Below are 17,113 nucleotides of genomic sequence, written 5' to 3'. Positions count from 1 at the left end.
CCTTAAACGTCGGTAGATGAGGTTATGGGATCCTAACTCTACCCCAGACCTAAACCTAACCCTAAACCTAACCCGTCACCTAACTGACGTTAAAGGTAAAGCGTCAGTTGTATGACGGCCCGGGATCGCCATCTACCGACGTTTAAGGGGGCCCTAAAAAGGCGGATATTGACGTATGGTCAAAAGACGTCCCAAAACGTCAGTTATATGACTTTTTGGGATGAGACTGTGTTGCTTTACATCCAGTTAACGTTGCGACCTCCTCAGATCTGTTGAAATTCTAAAACTTCATGTCTCGGATTTCCTTGTGATGAATGCATGATATTCCACAAACACCGAAACGACATAATCCTCAAAATCCAATGAACTGTTTCGTGATTCAGAATGAACAAACATGATGATAAATCCTCATATTTCCACACGCTGAACAATATTGATAATCCGATGAATTCAACTTTGATTCAGGACCCAAATTAACACAATAATAAATCCGTATCCTGCGATGTGTAACTCAGGCACAACGTTTGGCTGCCTGGGTCTCGAGGATATAGACTGACCGACCTTTTTTTTTTTGAGCAAGCATTGATTATGCGTGACACGGTCACAATTTGCGGGACGCATGAATTGGGCTTCAAACGCTGTGCGCGCACGCGCTACGCGGGACGGGTGGTCACCCTAGATGTGTTTTGGATGTCAGACTCGACGAACAGCCGCAAATCCGAAAATACGCCTCCCAGAGTGTCCTCGCGCATGTCTCGGATTTCCTTGCGTTGGAGCAGGACAATAATACAATTCTCATATTTTTTCCACACGATGTGTTTTGCGGGTCAGACGCGTTGAACACCATATTGATAATCAATATATTTCCTCGGGCGGGGCTGGACATTGAATAAAACATAATCCTCAAAATCCAATTAACCGTTTCATGGTTCAGAACGGGCGCGAATCCGAAATACAGCAGTATCCAAGTCCAAGCACCGGTCTCGGGGGGACTTTTAAACGGACGCAGGCAGAGTATGGGAGGAGTTTACGTGCGTGTATGTGTATGTGTGGACCAATGTGTCGTGCATACAGGGAGTGAATAGAGCGTGGACCAATGTGTCGCACGTGCGTCATCTACGGGGCGTGCGAGGAGGCGGAGTCACCCCGGGACCGTGTGCTCTGTACAGCGATGGCATTTCTGACAGACCTTCAAGGTGAACGGACGCTTTTCGTGGCGCTAGCGCGGACATGCGCTGTGATTTTTCTCTTGTTTGGGAGGTATCTAAGAGGCGGAGCTTACGCTTGGCTGTCGAGCCAAGGTTAGAGACATCATTCTACCTTTGGGATTGTAAGAGTACGGATGTGTTTCCCCGGGCTCCTTGTGAGGACTTTTGGAATTATCTAAAGTTTTGGATACCTTTTGGATAAAGCAATGCTGTTGGATACCTTTTGGATAATCCTTGCTGTTGGATATATATTTGCTGGATCTTTAAACCTGGATAAATCTATGGAGATGGATATATAAACAGGATAATTTTGTTATTCTTTATTCTTTCAATTCAATTCTTTGTTATAAGTCAGTTTTTATGCTTTTAAGTTTTGATATGCTTTAATAATTGTTTGATGTTTTCATTTTAGAAAATGCATTTTAACTTTTTACAAATGGTAAAAACGTTAAAGATGTGTATCTTAATTATATAAATTGTTTTAATACCTTTAAGCATTGTTATTGTGGAAAAAGTAGATGTTTTACTAGGACGTTTTGATAACGTTAAGAAAACACAATTTAAACTTTTATTTATTTAATTATTGGCTTATATTTTTAAATATAGGCCTATTAAATATTTATTTGTACGTCTAAATTGTTTTAACATTTACATTTGCATAAAAACACTGAGATGTGTATTTTAATACTTTTAAATGACATGTAATTGTGAAAAGTACAACTTTTGCTCAAATATGTTATTTTTTGTGGTTGAAAACTTTTTTTAAAACATGTGTTTTATGTAAAAATTTGACTTTTACTAAATAATGTGTAAAGGGAAAAAACTGTACTGTGTTTTAATCACGTGTTATGCTCCTTCTCTTTAATTAAAAAACCAAAAATAAAAAACACTAAACCCATCTTTGTTTTCTGTCATGCTTAAAGATTGAAAATGTATTGTTTTTCCCCCATTTTAAATTGTAGATTGAACAAGACAGGTGTAACAGGTGTACAACAGGTGTCCAGTCCGGTACCGGATGGGATGGGATGGGGTTCCGTATCGTGGGAAAATTTTCCCACGATCACGTGACCAGTCCAGAAGGGGTGGCGGTGGTGAGGGGGCGTTGGTGGGTGGGAAGAGGAGGGGAGACCGTGGGAATTTTCCCACGGTGTACGTACAGTCCATAAATGGGAGGGGTAAAAAGGGGGCGGGGCTTATTTTTATGGGGGGCAATAAAACTGTCGAAAAGCGCCCCATATTCTCTCTACCAGCACTGTTTATGTCTGTTTATCACTGTTTCATTGCATGTTTAAATAAAACTCTGCAAATGGATCTCAACGCCTCTGCCCCAGCATTACGATTACTAAATTATATATAATAAGTTATATATATATATATATATATATATATATATATATATATAACCAGCTTAAGTTATATATATATATATATATATATATATATATAACCAGCAAGAGTTTATGCATGAAAATACAACCGGACAGCAGCATTATATATACGTGAATGTGATTGTGCACAGTATATGACATATCTTATCTTAATCATACCGAAAGCACCTTCGCCTGCAGGGAAGGCACTTCAATATTACAGAAACTCATAAATGTGGAAGGCGAGGACTAGCCGGCCGTATCACAAAAAATCACTAACAGGAATACCAGATGACCATGACGAGGTCATACCTCTGGTCGAATGGGCCTTGATGCCCAGGGCCGCATTAAGAGCTCACTGGACCCCGGGGCTGAGTTACTGAAGCCCCCCCCCCACCACCACCACCACCACTTTAGGTCACCAACTACATGAGCTAAATGTTCTATCACTATACAAGTAATTTTATCCATCTGTGATATACTTCACAGTCAAGTTATATTACTTTTAATATGATTTTTTATCATATCAAAATTGAATGCCACTAAAATTTCATAATTCACTTAATTAGGCTACACTACCTCAAAGGATGCTGTAGTTATGAGATTGATGAGCCAAAGTGAGCTTTGCATGTTTGAAACAGCAAGAGTAGAGAAGGAAAAGTTGACCTTACTTGCAGACTAACAAAGTTGAAGCACAGAAGAAAAAGCAGAGATGAAAAGATGGCCGTCGGGGACATAGTGCCACATGGAACGACAACATTTAATGATAAATGTCTTACATATAGCGCCTATGGTCCAACGTAGTTTGGAGCTCGAAATGAGACTTGCCGAAAGCTGTGATCTGATTATTTGCTCACTTCAACGAAGTCCATACAACTATCGTGTTGACGCCAGCCGAGAAGTCTCAAAACTCTGTGCAATAAGCGCACTGTGGCGGTTCGCCCTGAAGACATGAGCGAGTTCATGATGGATTGTAAACAGTGGGGAAATAAATGAATTCTTTTCTCCTGAGTTAGCAGAGCAACTCTTACAAAAACAAGTATAGGCCTACTTCAAGGTAATTTTAAGTAAAGTTGAAGTATATTTTAAGTACAGCCTATGTAGAAAGTATATTAATATCCATGTACTATAGTAGTTTCAATTTGGGATTAATTGGCTCACCTTTTCGTGTATAAAAGTATAGGCTATTTAAGTATACTTCAAGTGTAACAGACAACTAAGTTTTTTTATTTGTACTTCAACTGTACTACAACAAGTGTGAACAGGTTTACTGATAGTTTACTATTAGCACATTTTTTAGTTTATGAAAGTACACTTTGATGTACACTCTCAGTAAACTATAGTTTAGCTAGTAGTTTTATTCTTCAAGTATACTTGTAAATGTTCTTCAAGTGGACATAACATACTCAGAGCCGTCGCAATGGGGTAGGCAAGGTAGGCAGCTGCCTAGGGCCCCCAGCTGAAGGGGGCCCCCGATGGCCGCAAGGTCGTTTGGGTTGTATCTGTCCTCGTCAAACAGTATCAACCACTGTAAACAAACCACCACAGCGAGACAGCGCTATCACTCTCCAGTACTGCTCCGTGAGTGAGAGGGGCCCCCCCAAACTAAAGGGATTCCCCCTATGCAACGACAAACACTATGAGAGCCCTAATCACTGTAATGTTGAAGTGACATCGCCGTCGCGCACCCCCCATCAGGTCCCCCACGAGCTGTCAGCAGAAGAGAAACTGTTCTTCCCACACTCAGCGCGCTGCGCTACGCGGGCATTTAAGTTTAAAAATGCCATCATGATGAAGCGCTCATATCCTTCAGGATTTTCCAAAAGACGGTGAAAGAAAGAAAAAGAGGAAAAACGCCAAAGACAGCGATAAGTAAACCAGTATTATCTGTAAATACAACTGTCTGACGTTTTTTCACATCTCTGCGAACAAACCTTGACATCAGTGACCAAACACAACGGTAACGTTAGATGTGAGCGTTGTTAGAGGCAAATTTGTTCTGTTTGCAGAATTTAAGCATAAAATACACACTAGGCAACTTCTCGCCCCTTCTCTGTTGTAGTAACTTAGCTGGGTCATACTACGGAAATGTACATTTTTCTGTCCCTAGCCTTTACAGAAATATTACACTTAAAAAACACTTTAGAATTAGAATTTCTTTACATTTTAAAATAAAACAATATGTCATTTGAACAATTACACCTTCTTGAGCCATCAGCAAACACAGAACGTTCCTCTAACGTTCCCGAATGGTCCCATGAGGTTATTGTTTTGGGAACCAAACAAGAACGTTATAGGAACGTTCCATCTAGGTTATTTTTAGGTTCCATTTTTATAACGTTAGGAGAATGTTCCGGTAACGTTCCCTTAACCTTAAGGGAGAGTTCTAGGAACGTTCTGGGAACCAAAAACTAACGTTCCCAGAGCCTAAATTTGTTTGCTGGTTTATTTTTCTTATTTCTTTTGTCTGTCACATTAAATACAATGCCATAGGCTATGTGACATGATAATAAATTTACATCCATGTAATTCTGCTACACTCAAAAGTTAAGATTTAAAGGATTGTATCATTACCTGGTTTTAAAATATTTTCATTGTTATATAAATGCAAGGTTGTCCAAATGAAGAGTTTGGTTCCAAAACGCTATAAATCCATTTTGATGAATTTGAGAAAAAATGTTTTCTTTAGCAAGAAAATGGGAAGATGAAAACCACTATTTTCTGTTTCAAATTTTCACATAACATTTGTAGGTTATAATAACAATAAAAAATGAAATCCAGGTTTTGATTTTCAAAGATTTATTATAAAAACAGATCGTTTTTTTCCCCAAAATGCAATAAATCCAATATTTTTTTTTCCAAAATGCAATTAATCAAAATAAAATTTTATACACATTGAATTTCTTGTGCATACTATAAATCCATTGCTTTAATATAACAATATTCGGTAACACTTTAAGGGTACATGTCATGAATTATCATGAATTTATGGATAAATGAATCATGCATGAATTATGCATTCATTCACACATTAATATCTTCAGGAACTAACAACGTTTTTTTAACAGTTCAACGTTTTTCTTTCATGACTTCATGGATGAACAAAACATTAATTAAAACATTAACTAAGATGAGCACATCATCATGAATTATGATTTATTAAGCATGATCTAACGTTACTTCTGCATATTGCTGTTGTCAACCTTGGGACGTCGCCGCTGAACTTTTTTGACGGCGATCAGCTGTAAAATGGCTCGGTCCTGCTCGGCTTTCGTTGACTTTGAATAAAACAACTGAAAGTTTTTCAAAAGATCCCCTGGGTCAGTGTGTCAGCGTGACAGACGTTTGATGCTGTCGTGTGAGAACAAGCAACAGCCGGCATTTCATCCTCCCGAGTGTCTCATCCAGAGCCGTCGCAATGGGGTAGGCAAGGTAGGGCCAGCTGAAGGGGGCCCCCGATGGCCGCAAGGTCGTTTGGGTTTGTATCTGCCCTCGTCAAACAGTATCAACCACTGTAAACAAACCACCACAGCGAGACAGCGCTATCACTCTCCAGTACTGCTCCGTGAGTGAGAGGGCCCCCCCCCCTCCTATGCAACGACAAACACTATGAGAGCCACTGTAATGTTGAAGTGACATCGACCGTCGCGCACCCCCCATCAGGTCCCCCACGAGCTGTCGGTGGAAGAGAAACGCTAGTTACGCATGTAACTGTGGTTCTGTGAATTCTGGATGACCGCCAGAGGCAGTGTAAACACTATGGATTATCGCAGCGCCAGCTAAGATAGATCGAGAGAATATACCAACAAAGTCACGTGACGTGACGTATGCTGAGCCCTGGAGGTAAAGCTACAGTAAGCTCAGCACTCTACCTCGGTACGCCTTTCTCGCGCATTCCGAGTGACTGAGAACTCTGGCGGTCATCCAGAATTCACAGAACCACAGTTACATGCGTAACTAGTGTTCTGTTTCATTCTTACTGACCGCCAGAGGCAGTGTAAACACTATGGATGACACATACCAACATAGTCATGAGGAATGCCACCCACCTGATAAATCAAGGCTGCTCCAGAAGAACCGCAGAACTAACGGCATGATGAGCAGCGATGTTGACCTTATAGAACCTGGCAAACGTGCATGGAGAAGCCCAGGTAGCGGCAGTGCAGATGTCCACCAGGGAAACTCCTCTAAAAACAGCCCATGAAGATGAAATGGCCCTAGTGGAATGACAAGTTAGTTTCCAGGGCAGTGGTCTCCCTGCTGCCTTGCAAGCCAGCGTAATGGTCTCTACTATCCAGTTCGACAATCTCTGCTTCGACACTGGAGCACCTTTCTTCACACCACCATAGCAGACAAATAACTGGTCTGACTGTCTAAGTTGAACAGTAGAGTTCACATAACACTTCAATGCCCGAACAGGACACAAAAGTTGGGCACTTGAGTCAGATCCAGAAGAAGTCTGAAAAGAGGCCAGTTCAATGTGCTGATTTATGAACTGAGGAAGAAGGACCTTCGGAAGAAAAGAAGGATTGGGTCGCAGAACCACCCCGGAGTCATCCGGTAACCAACGCAAGCACGGTTCACTAACAGACAATGCGTGCAACTCACTGACTCGTTTCGCAGTAGCAATAGCTAACAAAAAAGAAGTCTTCAAGGACAACCATTTATAGGCCATAAGGTGAACTAGGAAAAAGTGGCTAGAAAATGATTTTCGTTCCCACACCTGGGCACTACTTTTTAATTTGATTTTTGCATAGATAATACCATTATCGACTTTGTGTTAAAAGTTCTCCGCAAAATACCCTGCAGTTTTTTGTCACAATCCATAAATGTTTATAATTGTGAATTTGAAAAAACGAAAATCTTATGCTTCTGATTTTGTTTGTAACTTTATTTATATACATTTTAGCAACACAAAATATATCTCAAACTGACATTTATCCATGTACCTAAACACTTGAGACTGGTTTTGGTGGATTATATAGTCAAGATTGAATATAGACTATGAAATATGGCACATTTGTGGAAAAAATGCTTCAACTTCACAGACTGACATTAAACAAAATTGAACATAAACATAGTAAATTTATCAAAACTGTGATGTTTTATACATCAAAATGTTCAGTAGGTACTGTGCAATTACAGAAATATACTAATATAAGCACACTTTGGCCATAGCTGGCTAAAATGATTCGAAATGCTTCACTGTCCCCCTTTTTTTTAATGCTGACAATTTTTTTTTTTTTTTTTTACAATTCGACAACAGATATTTTAAAGCTCAAAAGCACCTTAAAATATAACACAGTGGATATTTACTCATCAGTATCATCCCTATCACTGTCAGAGGCATCATCCCATATAGGTCTTTCTTCTGTTTCCTGTGAAACATTTGCACAATTTTGGCACCGACATAAATCAGTACAAGACAGTCTTGCAGACATACAGGAACATCTCCCAGTCTCACATTTGCTTTGCTTGCAACTGCAGTGGACTGCCTGCAACACACTTTCAGGGGCAGGAGTTCTTGTCATCCAGGTCACTGTTAACTCGCCGTCCTCGAGGTGCCATCCATTACCAATGGGTGAGGGGGCACACATTATAGCTTTCAGAGAATGTCTCATTATGGCTGCTTGGTAGTTTGCCCTTTTGCAGTGTTGGTACAGGGCGTCACTTGTCGGGGGCATGGATAGTTCTGGCAAAGCTGACGACGCCATACAGAATGCTTTGTATCTTGCATCGTTCACATTTTCAGCAGATGACTGGCCATACAGGTGGCAGACATATGTGCAAAGTAGCTTAAAGGTAGACTGGTCTAGGTTAAAACTGCTACCCAGCTTTGTAAATGCAGTCAGATATTCCTCTTTCTCACACGCAACAGAAAATGCCTTTCTTTTGCCTTTGCCATAAAAGGCACTTGTAGAGTCACAACCTGAGAAGGTATGGATCCCAATAAGTGCCAAACACACACTTGTGCCAAGAGCTGATGACACCTTAGCTAAATCAATGATCCTTGTTTTGTTGCCAACCCCCGTGAAAAAAATACAACCTACATGGTAAATCTGGCTGCAGACTTAAAGCAATCACTGCCACATCAGTATCAGGGCTCTTGATGACTACAGTTTGATGTTCCTGTGCAGCATGTTGTGCATGTAAAAACACCCTGGTGTCACATTCCTCATGATCACATGTCAGGTCGTCAACAGCACTGAGAGTTTGTAAACCCTCCATTACAGACACGCAGTGACACAGGTTTCCATGTGCTATGTACAAGCTTAAGTCCTTGCCCACAATGGTAAGATCAGCCTCTCGCCACACAACATAGAGGAACTCAGCCAGTGCTTCTTTGTTTGTTCCATCTGATATAAACTTTTTCCATTGTGTTGGTGTCTTCTGATCCCGTCCATACATTTTCACCAGTTGTGTACCACCACCAGCTCTACGAGACCGTTCTAGGTTTTTAATACTCATTTTCGGATACTGGTCAATCACAAAGTCTATCCGTGTACAGTTGTGTTTCAGAGCAAGCTTGACTATGTACTGCAGTATGGTGTCCGCAAGCTCTCCAAAGGTACTTGGTATGGACCGAATGGTTTGAATGACTGCCATGCCATCAAAAAGAATAGCTCCATGTGTCGGAACTTCGTCAACCAAACAGTCTCCACCTTTGGTTTCCAATAAATCCATTAGAGGTGATTTGTTTGTTTTGGCAAGTGAACCATCAGCAGAGGCTAAAGGATATGACACAGTTCCCAAGGAGTAAGACAGAATTTCTCGCAGGTCTATTTTTCTACTTTGACCTATGACAAGTAATCTGGAGAATAGTTTCTTGTCGGCACGTAGAATCACTTCCTTGCCTGCTGCAGATTTCTTCTTTGTCTTTGCTTGGTCACTAAAGGTCTTCAGTTTTAGTGTTTTGATGGGCGCAAATATGTCAACTGATGGTGATAACAGTCTTTGGTCCATAAACTCTTTGACAGCATTTTCCCCCTTTTCCAGAGAGGCGAGCAAATCCCTCATGATTTCTTCAGCTGCTACTGTTCCAGAGCTAAGACACACAATGCCATCTTGGTGTGTGTCAAAAGGATTCAGCATGGAATCTAGGGTTGAAATAATTCTGGTCACAGCCTTTTCATCAGCATTAATTCGTGTGCTGTCAAGGTCTTTTCGTTTCCTTACATCAAGAGATTTACCTGCCATTGCCTCACATTGTCTTGCTATGGCAGCCCTTTCATGTTGCGACAATATCCAGCGATATACTGCAGCACGATTCTGTGTTAACCCTGTCCAACCACCCTTTGTCTTGGAATCTCTGTTACATGTTTGCTCAATGGCCTGGTCACAGGCAATCGAAGCAAATCCATGGACACTTTGACGTTGAACAGTCCACTGGCCTTTAACACTGAGCTCACTGTGGCAAGAAGGATGAGTGAGGGGCAAATTGACCATTTCCAGCCAGTATGAAGGTAAATACCTAGCATAATTTACACGATCGTACGCAAAAAACCATGGCATCATCAAGCGCACTGTTGACAGGTGAAGCTGCCAGTTCGATTCTCGTGTTGCTCTTACAAATAGAAGGAGAATCTGTACCATGTCGATGTATGAACTCCAGAAGGCAAACGTTGGGTTTTCTGCACTTCTTCTTTTAACAAAGTCTTCATATTTCGAACACATTTTGTCAAATTTCTCATTTGCACACAGAACATCCATTGTTCTGTCCGGGAATGCACATTTGATCTCATTCATGACATCCAGACACTCACATCTCTCCTCTGGTGGCAGAGAATCTAAGAAGGTGAGAAGTCTGATGCGTTGCAGACTCTCATACAGAAGTTTGTGTGCCCTCATACTGCGGTTGTAATGATGACCACTGATCACTCCATTGATGGATCCTGGGGCAACAGTTTCGGACTCGATGAGTACATCTTGCAGTCCTGCATCTCCAAACCTTTTCCCTAGAATACTCAGGTAGGACATGCATGTGTGAAATTCACCTAGTCTAATCACTACACGCTGAGTCAAGTCATCATCTTTCCAGCGGATTTGCTGGGCTTTGGCATATATAGCTTGGTCAAAAACTAACACTATATGGTCCAGTTCAAGCTGATTAGCAATTTGGACACTTCGCTTCAGAATCGTGTTTACTGTTGACATCTCTGTAGGTGAAGCCTCAATGACTGGAAGATAATACAGTGCTGACTTTTGCAGAGTGCTATCACCTTGAAGCAATGTATGGAAACCTGTCCAGCTTGGTATTGTGCATCTTTCAGCATCTATGGACTTTGCAAAAACATATGCCAGTTCAGTTTGTACAGCAGAAACAGTATTCAATTTGTATGCGTCCGCCTGTAATGGAACACTTTCATGGTGAAACAAGTTCTGTGGTCCTTGTCTTTTAGACTGATGGTAAGGTTCTACAGGGATGCTAGGGGGTGCTTTCAACGAGTAAACTCCCTTTTGTAGAGGTTGTCTGTTTGTTGTTGACACAGGTTCAACTACAGAACTTTGCAACATAATCCCATTTGTGTGGTGGGTAGTTCCACGACCTGACAGTGTCTCCTCCCCAAAGTCAATATTGTCCCACACAAGTACTGTAGGAACCTTCTTTGCGAATCCCTTGGGTATTTTGTCTCTTCCCTCAACTAAATGAAGTTGGGCAAGGCTGGCAACTGTGTCCCATGATGCACAATGTCCTAGTCTGTTTAGAAGTGACACAATTTGTGATGAACCTGTTAAATGGCGAACCGTTAGACCAAGACACAATGATTTAGGGGTCTGCCTCCGGCCCTTAGATGCAAGATACACTACGTCTTGACAGATAGATATCACTTTTAGGTTCAAATCATCTGGAATATCAACATAATGGGCCAGTGTTGGTTCCTCAGTTGCACCAATAATCCATGAAATCACATTGTACAGTTCAATTGGCACGGCAGATTTAGCCTCGCTCACATTTAAGTCATCTGACGTGGGTGGCCATGGGCATTTCATACCGGGAGAGTCACACAGAAGCATCTTTAATATTAATGCCGCACTGTAAAGTGTCCTTGTGTCCTCTGCAGTATTGATGGAGGCCATTGAAGTTGGTCTTTGTGGACCAGCTTTTGCACTATACCTGTTTTCACAGTCACTTTGACTAGTTACCTCAGTTGACTCTGTTGTTTCTGTACCTGATGGATGAGGTAGTCTGTCTATCAGCTTATCTGCAGACAATGTCTCAACGAAAACCATCTCACTTATGTTGCGCTTCTTGGGGGAGTGAAACACCAGCTGGGGGAAATCACGGATCAACCTCCTCTTCAATTTATCCTGCCTGAATCAAAACGATAAGAGTGAAAGATGATCAAAATGGTATGAATAAAGATATATTCACATTGAATTTGTTAAATTATTTAAAAGTAACGATACACTGTTAACAGATTCTACACATTACAGATTATGATTATGATTATTATGAATTAAATTTTAGTTTTTCAAAAAGAATGTTGTATAAACGTTCTTTCCAAAGATTCCAAAGACACTTGTTGTATTCAAATTACCTGTAGTTAGAAGCATCAAGATCTTCATGCTTTTCCACCAGATTTAAAAAGATCCTTCTAAGCTGAGTCATTGTCAATGTCACGGGTGCGGGTTCAGGCAGAAGGAACAGGCAGAGTCCAGATAAGCTCCAATACAAAAGGTTTATTCCCAAATAAACAGGAAACAGGCAGGCGGAACACATGGTAACATTAACATCGACCGACAAAGACAGACTGAATGGAAAGGAACTAAATACACACAGGAATCAAACTAAACGAGGTGAAAACAGGTGAAACAGATGAATACAGGACGCTGAACGGGAGGCTGATGAGGGAGTGAGTTCAGGTGTGGAGACAAGAGGATCCTGGGAAGTGTAGTGCTGGAGACGCAGACAGGATGGTGCAGACGAAGGGCTGTGACAGAACTCCCCCCTCCCGGGAGGCGTGACCTCACGCCGCATAACAGAGGAAGGAGGGGGGACGAACTGGGGGCTGGGCGGGGCGTGGCCAGGGCGGAGCAGGCTGAGGGCGTGGCCAGGGCGGAGCAGGCTGAGGGCGTGGCCAGGGCAGAGCAGGCTGAGGGCGTGGCCAGGGCGGAGCAGGCTGAGGGCGTGGCCAGGGCGGAGCAGGCTGAGGGCGAGACCAGGGCGGAGCAGGCTGAGGGCGAGACCAGGGCGGAGCAGGCTGAGGGCGAGACCAGGGCGGAGCAGATGGAGGGCGAGACCAGGGCGGAGCAGATGGAGGGAGGACCCCTGGTGGAGCCGATGGTAGTGGGGCTGACAACACCAGGGGGCCGACTGACAGGGGCGGAGCGGATGGGAGAGGAGACCAGGGTGTAGCTGAGGGACAGACGACGATGGGTGCTGAGGAGGGACCGAGGGAACAAGGGGACACCGCAGGCTCTGGTGACAGAAGTGCTGACAGGGGCACAGAGGGACACGGTGAGGTCAGAGGGCGTGAGGGCTGACGGGTGACTGGAGGGAGTGAGGAGTCCAACTGAACCGAAGGGGTGACAAAACGGGGCGGAGCCAAAGTAAGGAAGTCCATAGGTGAGGGGAGGATGACGAGGGAGTGCAGGGAGTTCGGAGGGACGAGGGAGCCTGGCCGAGCTGGTGGACTGTGGGACCATGGAGGAGCTGAGGGAGGTAGCAGCCACGGGGGAGCCGATGGGACAGAGGGCCGAGGAAGTGTCTCTGAGGAGGAGGTGTGAGGCGAAGGCCGGGGAAACACGGACCAGGCTGGTTTAGGGGAGCTGAAGGGCAGGAGAGAAGAACGGGGACAGATGAGAGGAGGCGGGAGAGGGAGGCAGGGTGGGATCCTGGTCTCTGGCTCTGGCTGGACGGTCTTGGGCTCTGGCTGGACGGTCTCGGGCGCTGGCGGGACGGTCTCTGGCGCTGGCTGGACGGTCACTGGGGCAGGCTGGACGGTCTCTGGCGCTGGCTGGACGGTCTCTGGCGCTGGCTGGACGGTCTCTGGCGCTGGCTGGACGGTCTCGGGCGCTGGCTGGACGGTCTCGGGCGCTGGCTGGACGGTCACTGGCGCTGGCTGGACGGTCACTGGGGCAGGCTGGACGGTCTCTGGCGCTGGCTGGACGGTCTCTGGCGCTGGCTGGACGGTCTCTGGAGAGCTGGACGAAACCAGCAGTGAAGAGCATACAGTCTCTGGAGGGCTGGACGGAACCAGCAGTGAAGAGCATACAGTCCCTGGAGGGCTGGACGGAACCAGCTGTGAAGAGCATACAGTCTCTGGAGAGCTGGACGGAACCAGCAATGAAGAGCATACAGTCTCTGGAGAGCTGGACGGAACCAGCAGTGAAGAGCATTCCGACTCTGGAGAGCTGGACGGAACCAGCGGTGAAGAGCATTCAGATTCTGGAGAGCTGGACGGAACCAGCGGTGAAGAGCATTCAATCTCTGGAGAGCTGGACGGAACCAGCGGTGAAGAGCATTCAGTCTCTGGAGAGCATTCGAGCGATGGAGTGGGGCTGGTGACGTCATACAGGGTAAAGGGAGATCCACATGACACCAGCACCCACTCCACATAGGCCGCAAAGTCCCCTCGAGGCCCGTCTCCGGGCAGGCGTGCCTGGGTTTCAGCATTTAGGCCTGCCCGGAAGAACACACAGAGGCTGGTAACATCATAGTGAACATGAGGTACCAAATCCAAATACCTCTGTGTGTGGGCCTCGAGGGATTGATCCTCCTGCTCCAGGAGGAGAAGCTGTACAGCGGCTAAATCCATATTAATCCCTTTTTGGTGGTCGGTCGATCTGTCACGGGTGCGGGTTCAGGCAGAAGGAACAGGCAGAGTCCAGATAAGCTCCAATACAAAAGGTTTATTCCCAAATAAACAGGAAACAGGCAGGCGGAACACAGGGTAACATTAACATCGACAGACAAAGACAGACTGAATGGAAAGGAACTAAATACACACAGGAATCAAACTAAACGAGGTGAAAACAGGTGAAACAGATGAATACAGGACGCTGAACGGGAGGCTGATGAGGGAGTGAGTTCAGGTGTGGAGACAAGAGGATCCTGGGAAGTGTAGTGCTGGAGACGCAGACAGGATGGTGCAGACGAAGGGCTGTGACAGTCAACACCTCTTGGTTTACAATTATTCTATGGCGAATGATCCTCTCACAGAAGATCTTGTAGCTGGCATCGAAGGTTGGCTCATTTCTGAAAAGAAAACACATTAAAACAGAAAAGATGTATTACTTTATGTGCCAAAACTAATGCACAATGGCTTCAATTTTAAATGTTGTATAAATAATAGCAAATAGAAACCTGACAAAGTGATTTGAGATTTTTTTTTCCAGCATTTTGAATTACAAGTCTCACTAGTCAAGACTGTGTTTACAGACAAATCGACAATATAGATAAGATAAGATAAAATGTACTTTAATGATCAATATAATATAAGCATTTATGGTCAATGCTTTATTTTTAAAATGTGCAAATGTGAGGGAAACATTTAATAAAATAAAATATTAATAACTCACTGTTCTTCTGAGGTCCCAGTAACTGATGCACTAGACTTTGTCAAGAACCTGGTGTACTGTCTATAACAGGACTTGTGGTATCGCACCTCCAGAGACACACAGTCTTTGTCACGAATATGCACAAGAATGCTAGTGTCTTCCTTCATCTCAGCAGCTTTCAGCAACTGGCCTGTAAACAAATAAATGAAAACTAATAAAAAACTATGTTAATAGTTAAACATCATTGAGTTTTCTGGCTGTAGCTGTATGGAGAAACATGCAAATATGTCTCTGATAGTAAAATAAACTTTACATAAATTAAGTCATTGTAATTGAAAGTTAGCCATGGTACCCAGAATAAGGGAATAAAACTTCAAACGTGTGTATGTGTTAGTTTGTTTGCGTTTTGTTTTTACCTACCTGCTGACAATGTTTCTGCCTGTGAAAGATGGTCCTTCTGGCGTTTGCCTCCCACAGTAATGTACTTCTCCGTTTTCTTGCAAATTATGCACAAGGCAGGAAGCACAGGACCAGCACAAGCTACTGGCAGGCCAGTCTTGGACCTAAGTGTCTTTGTTGGGCATTGAACTGTAGCGATACTAACGTTACTACTACCCGATGCCACAGACTGGCCATGATCTTGAGCCTCGACACGCTGTGTAGCGCGTTTCTCGGCCGCATCCAAGCGCTTTTTATCAATGAAACGCCTGTAGCAAGTAGAGTGAAACCCAGCGTCTTCGGGAACATTGTCAAACTCTATTTCTAGATAATGTTTGTATGTTTCAGCAATTGTTTGATTCTCACCGTGCAGACCAAGCCACCGTTTGACGCAGTTTCTGTATGTATCCCACCGTGTGCGTGTAAAATCCTTTATTTCCTCTTTCTTTATGGAGGTGAGATGCATATAACATTGTTTAAAATGTTTTTTACGGACTTTTGAAGGAGGTCTGGGTGAAATTTCCTCGTCTTCACTACTCGACAATGATAACAGGGGCGCAGACATATTAGACTAATGTTTACCTGTCATCCCAAAAAAGCAGCCACCTAATTGGTCTAGCGGGAAGCACGTGATGATTCTTCCGCGAAGCCTCATCACTGATGATCAAAATATGATTGCGCAAGGAAAGAACTATTGCCGACTTTAAACAGTAATAAAAAATAAACTGCAGGATTACACCTGGAGAACTTTTATTTTCTCGTCCAGAAACAATAGATAATTTTATTAGAATTAAAACAATTTAGTGCCCCATATATGGGAACGGGATTAAACGTAAAACGTCTTCACCTTATGGCCTATTAATGTCAATGCTTTGCAAGGGCTCAAATTGGGGTGAACACAGGAATGCAAGCACGAGTGACAAATCCCACACCGGAAAATGAGGATTCCGAGCAGGGTTCAGACGGCGTGCACCCTTCAGAAAACTGCAGACAAGACTGTGAGAGCCAAGAAAAGAGCCACCAACTGGAACAAGATATGCAGAAATTGCAGCAACGTACACTTTCAAAGCACGTGGAAGCTGCTTTTCCTTGCTCCAGTAAATGTTGAAGAAAGCTTAAGATACTTGGAATATCGCATGTTGCAGGAACGAGCCCCCGTTCCTCACACCATGCAGAAAAAAGCTTCCAACGGGAAGCATAAATCTGTCGGGTGGAAGAAGCTCTAGCATTAGAGATGGTGTGAATAACAGCAGGGTCACAATGCTCCAGGGGAGAAGCTAACCCAATGGCCAGACCCAAAGCTGCAGATGAGTCGGGTCCGGGTGCCAGACACTGGCCTCCAGCTGAGAGAGGAGGTCCTTCCTGGGGGGGAGCTTCCATGGATTGCCTTTCAGAAGTCTCAGCAATAAAGGAAACCACGGCCTGGCTGGCCAACGTGGTGCCACGAGCAACACTCTGTGCTTGTACAGGGAGATCCTGTGCAACGTCTCCCATAACAGAGGGATAGGTGGAAACGCATAGAGCAGGCAGTTCGGCCATTCGTGAGACAGCGCATCCTGGCCCAGGGGGCTGTACACTTCTGTCCTTGCGAACCATAAG

At 43.9% G+C, this 17,113-nt stretch overlaps 1 protein-coding gene across 2 annotated transcripts; it reads right to left on the bottom strand.

Moving 5' to 3' along the window:
• Positions 1–12,498: 12,498 nt before the first annotated feature.
• LOC148965035 (uncharacterized) lies at positions 12,499–16,902 on the bottom strand. 2 transcript variants are annotated; one of them, XM_089127805.1, is made up of 2 exons: positions 15,098–16,902; positions 12,499–14,774 (listed from the first exon to the last, which is right to left on the bottom strand). In XM_089127805.1, the coding sequence occupies exon 2, from the start codon at positions 14,332–14,334 to the stop codon at positions 12,544–12,546; it is 1,791 nt and encodes a 596-aa protein (XP_088983931.1). In that variant the 5' UTR covers positions 14,335–14,774; positions 15,098–16,902; the 3' UTR covers positions 12,499–12,543. The 2 variants fall into 2 exon arrangements, with proteins under 2 accessions (XP_088983931.1, XP_088983930.1); XM_089127804.1 differs by having other exon boundaries at positions 12,499–15,266; positions 15,497–16,902.
• Between the last annotated feature and the right edge of the window lie 211 nt (positions 16,903–17,113).

Source organism: Pimephales promelas, chromosome 25 (assembly GCF_988280905.1).
Source record: "Pimephales promelas chromosome 25, fPimPro1.hap1.1, whole genome shotgun sequence".
NCBI lineage: Eukaryota > Metazoa > Chordata > Actinopteri > Cypriniformes > Leuciscidae > Pimephales > Pimephales promelas.
The sequence above is the reverse complement of the archived record's forward strand: the minus strand, read 5'-3'. Positions and strand labels throughout refer to the sequence as shown.